Source organism: Myiozetetes cayanensis, unplaced genomic scaffold (assembly GCF_022539395.1).
Source record: "Myiozetetes cayanensis isolate MyiCay16 unplaced genomic scaffold, myiCay2020 scf10, whole genome shotgun sequence".
NCBI classification, from domain to species: Eukaryota; Metazoa; Chordata; class Aves; order Passeriformes; family Tyrannidae; genus Myiozetetes; species Myiozetetes cayanensis.
Window position 1 is genome coordinate 32,910,358 of NW_026086605.1, and position 14,643 is coordinate 32,925,000.

The 14,643-nt window shown below is 46.3% G+C and overlaps 1 protein-coding gene across 4 annotated transcripts in view; it reads left to right on the top strand.

The window, feature by feature from the left end:
* The window catches only part of TET1 (tet methylcytosine dioxygenase 1), a 67,387-nt gene that overhangs the window by 35,373 nt on the left and 17,371 nt on the right, over positions 1-14,643 (top strand). For all 4 annotated transcript variants that reach the window (XM_050336801.1, XM_050336821.1, XM_050336811.1 and 1 more), the window contains 4 exons: positions 6,547-6,755; positions 7,620-7,770; positions 10,041-10,130; positions 10,532-10,669. In XM_050336801.1, the coding sequence (XP_050192758.1) occupies positions 6,547-6,755; positions 7,620-7,770; positions 10,041-10,130; positions 10,532-10,669 (588 nt within the window). The remainder of the gene's footprint in view (positions 1-6,546; positions 6,756-7,619; positions 7,771-10,040; positions 10,131-10,531; positions 10,670-14,643) is intronic.

Here is a 14,643-nt window from a genome sequence, read left to right on the forward strand (position 1 = left end):
GAGAAAATCCTTGGCTGTTCCCCGTGAAGGTTTCTGACATGGGAATCTTCCCAAACTTCTTGTTTGTGACCATATTGAGCCTTATCTTTTTTGAAAATACAATATTATGTGGCTCTTATGCCTTTTGCAAGTAGTTTCTTAAATTCTTGTGTACTGTTGGCCTCTTTTGATTTTTTTTTTTATTTATAGCTTGATAGATCTTTATTTTCTTGATGTTGTCCATTTATTAGTAGGCCATATAAAAAAAAACAAGTGTAGAATAAAGATAAAAACCCTCATTAGAAATACTTTTTAAATGGTTAAACTTGAAACTACAGTCCTGTACAGACACAAACCTGACATTAGCCACTGAAATTACTGTTTAGAAAGTAATGCTTAGATAGCCCACTGTTCCAATCAAGATTTTCTAGATCACTGAACTGATGGGAATTTGTAGCTAAATCCCAGAAACTACAATTCATGGAATGCTGAGTGAGCCTTAATAACAATCAACTGTTCTACAGACATAGATACTTTTTTTCAGCTTGCTGGTTTGGTTTGAGCTGAGAAAGTGAGAGAACTGAGAAGTTACTCCTGCCCTGGCTCTCCACGTATCAGCTGTTGTTAGTACTAGAAGAGATGTGATTTATTCAAGGAAATTACCTGTCTGATGCTCATTTTCTGTGCTTGGCAGCGATGTCTCTGGAGGTTCTGGTGCCTGTAAGGGAGGGGACAGTGAAACACTCGTGTTCTTTGGGATATAAGAGTGGGGAATTCTTGCAATAGATTTGAAAAGGCCTTTAAATTCTGCTGGACTGGCTGTATCTTAGGCAGCCAAGGAGAATGTGCAGTTCCATTCTGCTTTAAACAGCTTACCCTACTTCATGCTTTTATTTCATTTACTGAATTATCTTCATGGCTAAATCATGTTCTCCATAAGAGAAGTCTGGAAGGAAATGAATTTTAGGAGATGGAAAGGGTGGTTGGTGGGGGTTTTGTTCACCTTTTTGGACAGTGTTGTATGAGAGCATCCCTTTCTTGCCTTAGTGTTGTAACAGGTTAGTGTGTGTAGCTGAGCAGGCACCATTTTCACTGTTTGCTAAATAGAGAATTAGAGGAGCTTATCTGGGACAAAAATGTTTGGAACATCATCCAAAGTACAGCCATTCTTTAAGTGCTGCAGTGCTTTGAGATTCAAAATTATTAGAAATATTTATGTGATTTAGAAAGTAAATAAAAGCATTTAATATTGTTTAACATGAAGAATGATTCAAATACTTTACTAGAGTAAAAATGAAAGAGGAGAGCTGTGTTAAGGTAACGAGCAGCAGGTGTGACCAGCACCTTGCTGTGGGTTGGGAGGGAATCAGAGCTCAGCAGAGAGTGAGACTCAGACTCTGTACAGAGGCAAAATCTGCAGGTTAGAAAACTTGGAGCCACAGGGTGCTAAAGGAGTCTCCTGTTCCAGGAAATTACAGGGAACAGCTAAATATGTTCTCACTTTGAAATCAACTGCTGATACACAGCAAAGGAGACTGTTATTTGAAGACATTCAGAATGGGCTGGAGGAAATACTGCAATGGAATCACATGGAGGTGATAAAAAACTAAAAGGACCTTTTTGTCGGTTCTGTTGTTTTGGGGGTTTTTATCCAGTAATTTATAGCAGTGTTTTTAACTCACAATTCAAATTCAGTGCTCTTTGCTAGTGGTGTCTGGATTAAATCATGTTGAAGTTACCACAACTCTTTCTGGTGATTGTAATTGGAAAGTTAATTTCTCATCGCTGTGGGAATTCAGCATCTGGTTACATGGGGCTTCTGCAGTTGGACTGAGCTCCTTCCCAAGGCGAGTCCATGCTCATGTGATGGGCTGGCTCGTGGCTGGGGACGTTCTTATTCACTGTGGACTTAGCCCTTGTTCTAGAGCTCCTGCCAAGGAAGTAGAACTCCAGCATTTGGACAGCTGGACAAGCTTTCATTGACAGTGGAACTTCTACTGATTGGTCATTGCAACCCTTCCAGAAATAGTTTGAGAAAAGCAGGAGATGCTGAGGTGCCAAACTGCTACAGCCTCGTTCAGGATAATGAAGGGCAAGGATCACAAATTCTGATCCAGAGTGAATGGCCACTGAAAATAAAAGATGAAAATCACTCGATAACGTCCCACAAAAAGCAGTGTTGTAGCTCCATGTACTCAGTGGTGGACACTGGGTTGTTACTGCTTGAGGTGATGGTTTGTTAGACAAAACTTCACTGTCCAGTTGTGATAGAAACAGCAGAAGAAACTGGTGGGAAGAACAAAGAAAACCTGGAATGCAGTTATGCCTCTGTGACAGGTGCTGCCCCCCAGGTTGGGATCCTGTCAGTCTGATCCCCCAGCTCAGGAAAGCACAGCAGGACTGGGAAGGACAGCTGGAGGTCCAGACAGGTCAGGCTGGCAGAGAGGGAAGGGAGAAGGCCAGGCTGTTGAAGTCTCCAGTGGCACGGAGAGCTCTGTTCCCCAGTCTCATCCTGGAGCTACAGTGGAGGGCACTGGCAGGGCAGGAGCTCAGCACCAAGGAAGGGTCATGTTTCTTCTGTCAGTCTGTAATGAAGCTTTCCTGGGAATGTAGGGGGTGGTTAAAATGCTGCATGGATTTAGAAGTGAGTGGAAATGCACAAAAGGCAAGTGCTTGGAAAGCAGGGGGAGAGCCATCCCCTGAGCTGCCGGCGGGTGGCTGGAAGGTGCCTGGCTTTGCTGGGAAGCATCTGGGCATCCCAGTGCCTCTCGTGATGCACATCCAGAGTCAACTGCTGTTTGTCACTCTCAGGGTCAGGATAAGGCTGGACTGTGCTAATCTGACCTCATCCTGTTCTTGTATTCTTCAATTTTTAGGATCCTTTTCTCTTCATTCTCCTTGTATGCGAGGTGTGAAAAATCTCACTCTTCCTCGTGGGTATCCCACAACTAAATTGCCGGAGCAAATTCTGCTGCATAGGGCAGCACTTCAATAAACCTCTCATAGCTTTTGGCTGATGCTTTCTGGTAAGAAAATTTGGGAAGCTTAGGCCATTGTGGCTTGTAGCACAGAGGTTCAGCTGTGGTTTGTTGCCAGAATAGCTGCTGATTGTGTCCCACCTGGCTGTGGCTCACCTCAAAGCCTTGCTCATGTTCTCAGCCCCTGCCACCTGGGAATATCTGGGCTAGCTGAGAAAATGAATCACTTGAGCTGCTGCCTTCCCTTGGGTGTGCACATCAAGGACACCTGGACAGCCACAGGAATGCAGGATGTGGTACTGGTGGGGCACAACTCCAGCACCAGAGGGATGGGCAAAACAGGGCTTTGGGAGCGATCCAAACAACTGAGTGTCGTGCCCAAATCAGCACCTCCAGGGGTGGTCCTGGTGCTGCTGTGTGTCCAATATGTGTGTGTAAGGAGGCTCTTTGGAAGGAGCTGGGTCCCATTTTGGTGTTCCCTTGGCTGTGTTGGCACACAGGGGAGGGAGTGGCAGCAGGGAACTTATCCCAGTACTGTGAGTGCAGAGCGGGGCTGGGGGGTGTTGGTGGAGCATGTGGAGGAGTTTGGTAGGGCCTGTTCCCTTCCTGAAGTGCAGCTGAAACAGTGTTCTTTGTGAGTGTGGGGGTCTTGATGGATACCTAGTACTGATGACAAATGAGTTGAGGGGTAATCTGGCCCTACCTACCTGCAAAAACCTGACCATGGCATTATAGAATCGTTTAGGCTGGACACGACCTCTAAGATTGAGTCCAACCATTAACCCATCGCTGCCAAGGGCACCACAGCCCTAAACACCACACCTTGGAAATCCCTGCAGGGTTGGGCTCTCCACCACTGCCCTGGGCAGCCTGGGCTGGGCTGGACAGTCTTTTATGGGAAGAAATTTTTCCTAAGATCCAACCTAAACTTTCCTTGGGGCAACTTGAGGCTGTTTCCTCTTGTGTCTTGCTTGCTGCATTGAAGTGTTACATAATGCCTTGTTCAAGTCTGTTTTGTTGATCATGTTATTTTGATGTGTGAGTCACTCAGAAGTCATGGTTAGCTTGTGTGGAAAAGTAATTGCAGGGGAAAAGTTTTTATTTTCCCATTCTAAAAATGTAGCTTTAAAGTTCCTCTGCTTAACAAATGCTTACTTGCTCATTCCTTGTAAATGCATTAGGGACCAAAATTAAACAAACTGAAGTATTAAGTGATTTACTTTATCACTGTTGTTAACTGCATCACAGAAATCATGAGTAATGCCCAAAAGCTTTGGACACAAGGTTTGCCAGCTGATTTGTGCCTTGTTCCCAGTCTGGGGAAATACTCTGGAGTTCAGCTGTCCTGCTCCAAAGTGCTTTTTCTGGACCCTGAGCGTAGCACTGCTGTGGGTTCAGTTATTGCTCAGTTCATCACTGCTCCAGGAGTGCTGGGGGTAGCCTGGGAGAGCATCCCCAGCTCCTCAGGGGAAGCAGAGTGGCTCCAGCTCCACCTCAAGAACCAGCTCAGTGCCCAGCTCAGTGCCAGGTGAGAGAAGGGCTGATCTCTGGGAACAAAAGAATCCGATGAGTGGATGATGTAACTGACCCAGAGACGTAAAATTCACACAACTAAAAAACGCGTGAACGTGCCTTTGTGGCCCAGAAGGTGTTGGATTGTAAAATGGTTTGGGGTCCAGTAAGAGTATTGTGTTCTCTACAATGCGCACAATGAAGCCAATTCCAGCTACACTTAACTGCAGGAAAGTGTGCTCTTATTTTAAAGGAAACTATACATTTCCTTTGTGTTTGTTTGTCGTTTTTCCTGGACTGTGTTTTTCCAGTTTAGAGCTCCATGAGAACCTAAAAAGGGCACCTGATGTTGTACATTACCAGACTGTGTTATTTGGGTTAGTCTAGAAATAAGAGAAAAAAGAAGAGTAAAAGCATCACTTCACACTGAGTAACAAAATTAAGTTGTTCTTCTGGCTAGAAGGAACTGCTGCCTCAGGAGTGTAAAACTTTGGCATGAATAACCTGTTGTGGATCAGCCTTAACAGGTTTGCTGCAAACTTCACTGAAATGTAAAAGAGTTGGATTATTTTTCTCTCTTTGTAAGACATACTGACCTGTCAGTCAGCAGGCTGGTCAGTCACAACCAAGACTCCTTGTCAGGAATGTATCAGAGCCTCTCATCTTCTCCTGAAGCCCGAGGCTGTTTGTAAGAGTGCATGATCAGCTTTAGAAGAGTGATACTTTCTCTGGACACAAATGAACCCTGAGCTTGCTTCTCCTTGCCCAGCCTGCACAGGTGCCCCCTCCAGCTGTTCATCTGCTGCAGACCTTTTCACTGGCAGATGAACTGCAAGTGTGCTTTGGTCCCTGCTTTGCAGGAGTTCAAATGACTTAGATACTCAGAGGTGATGAGGGCAGGGGTCACAAACGAGTGACAGCTGCACATCTGGCAGCACAGCAGCTTTGGCATCAGTCCAACAGGGAATCTGCCTTAACACTCGGATATTTGGAGGCATTCCAAGAGAAAGGGAACTGTTGCCTTCCTGCTTTTCTTATCTGTGACTGGGGCTGCTCCCTGTGGAAGCTCTGCTGGTGGAGGGGGTGCTGGGGGAACGCCAGAGCCAGTGCTGAGGTGGAGCTGGCAGAGGCATCTGCAGTGCAGGGGCTGGTGCTCACAGAGCAAGAACCCTGCAGGTGCCCAGCTGAGGAGGAGGATCGGGCCTCTACTGCCTGAGGGGTTTGGAGCTTCACCCTGGAGCACTGGCACCTTGGCTGGAGGCCTCAAACAGGCCATGCTGGCTAAAATGTGTTGGAAGAATAAATCAATGTATTCTCAGAGACTGTGTTCTATAATACCTGGCCTTAAGGCGATTTTTGGCGGTCTTAAATGCAACATCCAGATTGTGGCAAAACCCTAAATATGTGGGAGTAGGACTGTCTAGTTCTATGATAATTTCCCCCCCATTTTACCAGTGGTGTACTGGACTGCTCCACATGAGTTAGTCTCTGTGTTTGAGGGATAAGATTGCCAAAGATGCTTTGTACATCAAGTAGATCAGAAACAGCTTCACCACTCTAAAAACTTTAATGGAGGGAGTCTGGGGATATGTTCTGAAAAATCCCATTGCTTCCTTCAGTAAGAGCACAAACTGTTTTCATTGCTTTCTTATATTTGCAAGGTGGGGACCATCTGGGGTACTGATCTCTAACACTGCTGGCTGTCCTAACACGTGTGCCTTAGGGCTGTGCTTTCACACACCTGCCCTCTGGGGTTTGGCACTGCTTTCTGCCTTATTTTCAGGGTAACTGTTGGGTTCTTAGTGGATCTCTTGTCTCAGGATTCTTTCCTTCCAGAGGTTATTTTCCTTGTAATGCATCTCCTTTATTGCTTGTGTACAACACCTAAAATACTCCTCCCCCTGTCAAAACACAGTGCTGTCCCTCTTGCAGGTAAGAAAGTAACACAAACCCCTGTTCTACCCAGGGCTGAGTGTGATGCAGTCCCGGCCCTGCCTGTCCACGGGCACTCTTTGGGCAGCAGCATTCCTTGCTTTTCGGGCCTCACCCATCGCAGATAACCCCGTGGTCGTTGCAGGTGATCCGCAGGAGCAGCGACGAGGAGAAGCTGCTGTGCCTGGTGAGGCAGCGGGCGGGACACCACTGCCAGACAGCTGTGATCGTGATCCTGATCCTGGCCTGGGAGGGCATCCCCCACCTGCTGGCGGACACGCTGTACAAGGAGCTGACGCAGAGCCTGCGCAAGTACGGCTGCCCCACCAGCCGCCGGTGCGCGCTCAACGAGGAGTGAGTCCCTTCTTCCTTCTGGGCTGCCTGGGCTCGCGGGGACAGCCTGGCCAAGCAGCACTGCAGCTGCACAAGGGTACCCGAATCCCAAACCGCCGGGTGTCACCTGTGTCACACCTCCTTCCTGGCTCTGTGGGAGTCGTAGGTGCTGTGCCGGGGAGGGGTGGCCGTGAGCTCCTCTCCTGGCTCTGTGCACGCTGTCCCAGTGCCCTCTGCACACCCACCGGGCTCCAAGAGCTGCCACCAAGCTAGGCTGGGACTTGTTAAAACAGATGTGATCCTGAACCCGGGATCTCCCTCTCTGTGCCTCTGAGAGGAACTGAGTTTGTTTAATAAGAATATATTATAAGTGCAGTGCTGCCTTTGTGCTGACCTCTGGGTAGCTCACATTTCACAGCCTCATGGCTGTTCAGGGACCTGAATCTAATGCCTGTGTTCCTAAAGGGTTCACTTTGAAAGTCAGATCAATTTGGAGTTAATGGTATTGCTGCACATAACACAATAACTACTGAATTTGGGGGTAACCTTTACTGCAGGGCTACTTTCCTGGGTAAAAACATTATCCAACTGGAGAATTCAAAATGAAAGTAGCATGGGTGTATTTATAGAGCTCTGACTGAGTATTTATTTCCCAGAATTAGCTCTGGGGGGAGCTGAGTCTGTTGTCCTGGGGAGAAAAGTCAGCCCTCTACACATGAATATTTCCTTCACAGAAAATATCTGGTTAAGCCATGTATTTTATCAATTCCTTTGTTTTATGCTGTGTATTGTAAAAGAAACAGCAAATAGCATTGACCTAAAAACACCCCAGACCCAAGAGCTGTGTTGCCAGCTGACCTGACTTGTCTTTATTTCCTTTCCTAGTCGTACTTGTGCATGTCAAGGACTTGACCCAGAAACTTGTGGAGCATCATTCTCATTTGGCTGTTCATGGAGTATGTATTTCAATGGCTGTAAGTTTGCCAGGAGCAAAAACCCCAGGAAGTTTAGGCTTCTCACTGATGACCCTAAGCAAGTAAGATTTCTTTTTTTTTTTTCCCCCTCCAAACGCATCTTCTGATGATTTTCAGAACTGGAAGTGGAATCTCTGAGTCCCCATCCCCTTTTCTCTCATACACATGTGCAGAGCTTATCACAGGCACACAGCCAATGCAGGTTTTTTAACTGTAGTATTCAGAATCATTATTCCACTGGATGAAAACTCAGTGTCACTGATGTATTTAAATGCCCTAAAATTGTCCTTAAATGCTTCTCTGCGTGTTTAGCTCTGTGTGTAACCTGTGGGAAACGTTCACTCTTTGGAAGTGTAAGAAACAGCTTGAGGGTTTCTCTGAGGACCAAGCCTGTAGCTCAGACATTCAAGGCTTCTGCCTTGGCACAGAAAATGTTGTACCTTGGGGTTGCACTCTAGGACCAGCTGACAGCCTGGGCTTCCCTCTGTCACCAAGAATAAACTGGGTTTTTTTCTGTGGACAGCATGTTTTTTAAATGGTTTTGAAGGAATGGGTACACTAAAACATGATGCAGTGAAGTGATTCTGTTAATTGCAGGTTAGGAGTGCTGGTGATGTCACAAAGGTTGAGGCAGCACAGAAGTTTATGATGGATTATGTGAAGTAACAAACATGTAAAACACCCAACCCCATTAGTGTTTTACTCTGAAAGTATTTTCATGAGGAAGGAATAAAGGTGTTGTGAGCTGAAGGCAGAACTGGCCTAACCCAACCTTGCTTGTCTCAGGAGGAAATTGTTTTATAAACTTTGTTTATAGGAAAATGTGTCTATTGGGCTTCTCTTATTTGAGGAATCCTGTTCCTTCTGTCTTCTGCCATTCCCTGTGTGTTCAGGTTCTCCCTCTGTCTAAAGCTGTTCATGGAGCATTCTGGGCAGGCTCGTTCTCTGTAGGTTTGGGATGCTCTGAATTAGCTGGGGAAGCCACCAAGGCAGAACCTCCCTGTGTGTCTGAGCAAACACAGAGCTGAGGCAGCTCCAGAAGCTCTGTGCTCAGAGCAGGCTCAGTGGCACTCTTGTTTTTGGCATTATTTCTTCTAGCAGGTACTTCTTTTTGCTAAATGCTGGCTATTGATTGTATTGCAGATGACATAAAGCTAAAAGGTATTAATAAAATTAAATTTTCAATTAAGAAAGCAAATCGAGAAAAAGGTAGTTTTAAAGTCCAGGAAGAGTTGGATCATTTGAGGCAGTGGATGGAGTGAGATGGGTTAAGGGTTATAAGTTAATATCCCTAGGTAAGAATGGTGCCTAGGATAGATAATGGAGGATATGTTACCTTCAGTGCAGTTCAGAAACCCAGTGGAGGCATTTCCAGCTGATGAACTGGCTGTGGGGTGAGTTCAAAACACACTGTCTTGGAAGGGAACACTGCATGGAAAGCGAGTCTCCTGTACACTGGTGTGTACAGGGTATGGGGACAAGTGGGTTTGGGTTTTTCAAACAAAACCAGCTGTTGTTTTTTGCATTTCCACACGATGCAAAACTGAAGCTGCAGTTGTGTCCCAAAGCCTGGGCCTTGCAGGAAAACAAAGCAGGTCTATCACCAGTTGCTTGGTGATTTTTCTGGTAAAGTGAAAACTTAGGATAAGAACTCGAATGTGATGCTGCCATACAAGCCCACCCAGCTAATTCTGAGCTTATATGGCTTAGCCTAAGGAAAGGAATATTATTTCCAAGTCTAATAGGTATTTCCACAAAGTCCTGAGTCTTGCACCTCCAAAGAACAAAGGAGTTAACAAATGTTTCTGGTGGAAGTTCTGTTGCAATATGAGAAATGTACCTCTGAGAAAAGACCAAAGAGCTGAAATGAATGTTAAATGCAATTGGGAGTTTCTCATACAGTTAAAGGAAATGTACTGGAAACCTGGGCTTCTTTTAGCAGAGCTGTGTCAATGTGGATTAAGGCCCATAAGCAAAACACCAAAAGAAGACCTGAGGCTCCTTCCCTGCTCACATGTGGTGTGAGTTTTGTCCTCTGGTTTTGCGTGGAACGTGCCCCGCTCCTTGACAGGAATCAGAACTGATGCAGAAATGAGTTCCCCTGCGTTGGGTTTCTTTGCCCCAGCAGATCCCCTCCATTGTTGTTTGTTGATTTATATCTAACAATGTTGGTGTGTTGGTCGTGCCAAATAGACATTTATGGCTAGTGACAAAGGGCAGCAGGACAGAAGTTAGATTAATAAAACAGGAGGTAGAGGCTGTCAGGCATCTCTCACCTGGCTGAGATGCTTTCAAAGCCACCTCTAGCACTGAACGTTGCCTTTCTCTGCAGGAGGAACTTCTGGAAAATAATCTACAAACGTTGGCTACTGATGTGGCTCCAGTGTATAAGAAGCTTGCTCCAGAAGCCTTCCAGAACCAGGTAGGTGTGTGACACTCAGCTCTGAGCAGCAGCGTGGTCCCAAACCTCACGGTGCCCTGGAGCTGCTGCTTCTGGGGGCATTTGGCAGGTTCTAATGTACTGCACCTCTGGATTTGAACTGGGGGTTAAGTTATGCCCTGAGCTGGGCACAGGGGAAAAAGGCTCAGAGATAATACTGTAAATAAATTGGTTTCCCTATTTCAAGACACTCTGACTCTGGCTGACCTGATTATCTCACTGACATCCAGCCAGAAGTGTTCCATTTTTGATAGGGAAGCATGTGCTCTCTGATCACTGCGGCTTCTCGGCTGCCTTCACTCTGTCACAAGGGAGGTGATGGCCTTGGGGCTCCCAGCCCCTCCCTCTGAGTCCCAAGTAGCTGTAGTTTATTGTCCTTGCAGGTGGAGAATGAGCACATGGGCCCCGACTGCCGGCTGGGCTGCCAGGCGGGCCGGCCCTTCTCCGGGGTCACGGCCTGCATCGACTTCTGCGCCCACGCGCACAAGGACACCCACAACATGCACAACGGCAGCACCGTGGTACGTACAGCACGGGGCAGGGGGGCACCCACACAGGGATCACTGCCTGGGTGGGGCTGGCTCAGGGATCGCTGTAGGACGGTTCTGGCTCAGGGATCGCTGTGGGACGGTTCTGGCTCAGGGATCGCTGTGGGACGGTTCTGGCTCAGGGATCGCTGTGGGACGGTTCTGGCTCAGGGATCGCTGTGGGACGGGGCTGGCTCAGGGATCGCTGTGGGACGGGGCTGGCTCAGGGATCGCTGTGGGACGGGGCTGGCTCAGGGATCGCTGTGGGACGGGGCTGGCTCAGGGATCGCTGTGGGACGGGGCTGGCTCAGGGATCGCTGTGGGATGGGGCTGGCTCAGGGATCAGTGTATGGATTGGGGCTGGTTTAGGGGCTGTGCACAGAGCCAGGGATCAGTGTGATCACTGAATCTCAGTGTGGAAGGGAAACCCACAGATGGGTGTAGCTGTTGCACCAACACCTCGCTGGACTGCACTGAGAAATGGGTTGGGAATTACTCAATTCAGTGATCTTTTAGAAATACAGAACAATGTTGAAGCAAGCCGAGCTCAAAGCAGCAAAGACAAAACTGGCAATGTCCTCTGAGCAGCAGGGCTCTAAAGAGTGAGGGTTTCTCGTACAGCAGTGCAGGTAACACTCAAGTAACTTCTCTATCAAAGGATGGATATCTAGAAAAAAATCTGTCTAAAATCTCTGCCTACCTTAGAGACAGTCTTTTTTAAAATTTGGAAATGCAAATTGAATTAGTGTTGCTCTGATGCAAAAAAATGTTGTATTTACACCTACAGTTAACATTCAGGTTTTGGATGTAGCAGCAGTGAAATGACTGGGACAGTCGTTTAATGTTAATTGTGTGCTTGTAAGGAGAGCAAATGGCTGTTCCTTTAGAGCATGGAAGCAGGTCTGGGAATTCACCAGGAATGTCAGTCCTCAAGAGACCATTTTTGCCAGCACTGAATGCCACTTCTGTGTGGATATTCTATATAAGAATGTTAAAGTGTACATTGCAAAATTGCTTCTGAAGTGTAGGAATTGAATGCCCTTGAAGATCCTAAACTTGAAAATGAGGCTTCCTTGTCAGACAAACTGCATGGTATGGTCTTTGATGAAATTTAGTTCAGGTGTTCTGAAAATAACAGTTTAAGTGGTTCGTTGCCTCTTAAGTTAAAAGACAAAATGAAATGGAAACCAAGTCTTCTACTCATTCTGCCATGCTGGATCCCAGAAAAGTCCTAAGTTATGGCCAGAAGCAGCTGCAGGGACAATTAAACCTTTTGTATTGAGGGGAACAGTTCTACAAATGTATTTATCTATAATCATCTGATGTCACTGCAGCTTCAGATTATCCTCGCTGGTGTTGATACTTTATGGCTTGTACAGGGTGTGTTTGCAAGTAATTCTGTCTCAGAATCTGGGAATGTTAAAACTTGTGTAAGGCCATTGTGTGGGCTAGAACTTACCATCATTTACTATCAAGTTCTGCCAAATTCTGTCAGTCTTGCAGAACATTACCACATCATTTTAACTGCTGAAAACTGTACCTTGCAACCTGCTTTTCACTGGGTAGCTCCCTCACAAATAACTACTGCATACCTGTGTTGTCTTTATTTAGGTGTGATTGCTCTTTATTTCAATGTACTTACAGCAAGGGGCTATTTGTAAATAGGAAAGAGCTGTAAGTATTAACACCCAATTTACCTTCTTGAACTGGGACACTGAAGGTGAATCAGAGCTGGAGATCCCCCGTGGTCTGTGGGGACAGGACACAGCATGTGTTCTGTCTGGGTCACAGTTACAGTCACATGGACTGGAACACTGAAGCAAAAAATGTTGGTTTTTTGCAGACAAGGTGGCAGGACACGCTGGGCTTGCTTCAGTCTAGATTGTTGTGATGGCAATCAAAATTAGGGTTGTTAATTTTGGCTTGAAACCAAAGCTGGTAATACCATAGGAAATGTAGTGGTAAGAACACAAAAAGAAATTAGTATGTGTGATCCCAGCACCTGTCTGGGCACCTCCTGCAGTCCTGTCTCGTTCCAGAAGCTGCTCTGGGGCTCCTTACTCAGTTTAAAATATGAGATGACTTCTTATGAATCACTGGCAATAATGATGGTGTGGTCACTTACAGAACTGTGACATATTTTGTCTGTAAAATGCAGTGTGTGTGCAAGTACAACACCTGAGGTGACAGCTCTCACACACTGCTCTGATAATGTGATAATGGACAGAAGGAAAATGATTTGCACTACCTTAAAAACCTCAAGCATCCATGGCTTTACTATTTTTGTCTGGTGTTTTGATGGATTTTTTTCACTGCTCATCACACCTTACACTTTTAAAATCTCTACACAAGTGTACTTGTCATCTTGGCCTCATTAGTGTTGGTAAGATTTCTCCCCTTCCTCCTTATTCCAACACCAAATGCTCATTTATAAAATCTAAAGCTCCTCTGGGCTAAGAAGGTTCAGGTAAATACCTTGTGAGATGGGTGAATGCTGCTGGTTCTGCTGGTGGAAGTGACACTTTCCCTGTTCTCCCCTTGTCATTGGTGCCCACTCGTTCCACAGGGATGGAAGGAATGCTGTGCAGGGCACCCAAAGGAAGGGACAGACGCAATCTATTCAAATTACTTAAACCAGGCACAGCAAAACACTTGGGTGAGGTTAATGATAAGGAATGAGTTTACACTTAAAAGAATACACTATCTAATGAGCTGCCAATAATAATTTCCTTCCACTGCCTCTGCCAGAACTAAAGAAAAGCATTCTTGGATTTCTCTAGGTATGTATTTGATCAGCTGCATTATTTGTATGTGACTGAGAATAAATCAGGCTATCGTGTAGCACTCAGAGAGTCTTGGAAATGCCTTCTGTAATACAAGAGAAAACAGAGCATCTTAACTTACCCAAATTGAGGATTACTATTGGTAATTTTTGGAGATCTGAGAGACTGAACATCGTCCCTGGCCAGAAGAGTCATGCCCTGAATTTAGCAGAGCTGCTTTTGGGAGAAAGCTGAAAATACAAACTGCTGTTCCCTGCTTGCTCTGTACATGTGACAGTTCTACAGAGATGTAAACCAATGTGCTTAGCTGAGAGAAGCCAAAGTAATTTTTGCCAATGAATTTTTTTTTAAGAACTTTAAGGCAATAAATACACCCTCCATTTTTACTCAGACATTTGTGTCATCTCTGTGTTCTCCAAGGGCCCAGCTGTACGTGACAGCTGCAGTGTCAGGGCAGTGTTCCCTGGGGGATGGAAGCCAAAGGAGCAACACAGAGAGAAGCTTTATAGTTGTTAGTGGAGTCTGAAATGTAAGTTCTGGTGTTTCTTTCCTGGATTAGCTGGGAAGGATCACACTGCTCACACCTGTGGGAATCCCCTTCAGTCACATGGGCACAAAGGCGCTGCAGGCCCTGGCTGGGACTGTTCTCACCCGACAGGGCACAGGATTGTGGGGCTGGGGCTGAGCAAGGGGACAGCAGTGCAGTTGTGTGGGATCCCTGGAGCCACACAGACTGCAGAGGCACTGGGAAGAAGAGCAGGAAGGTAAATCTGTGCTTCAAGGGCAGCTACAACATATTATTGGCAGCAGAACCAAGTAGTGTCAATCAGCAATCCATCCACAAAATGTTCCTGATTTGGATAAAATCCCAAAACCTCTGCTGTTCCCATCCCTTCCTGTACTTGTGTAGGACAGGCCACTGTGTCACAGCATGTGGCTCCAGGTCTCTGCAGGGGCTGACAGGATATCTCTGCATGGTTACACCACATTGCCTTTGCCTTGGGAGCTGCAGGAGAACCAGGGGGCAGGCTGGGCCTTCAGGTTATAACAGAGGAGAGAAGATAAACCCCCTGGCTGTAAAGGAAGGGTTCCCAGCTGTGTTACTGTGAAAATGGAGAAGCATTTCACGGTCCCTCTGGTAACCTGTGAGTGCCCAGAGAGCAGCTCGAGTGCTGTGCCAGTGCT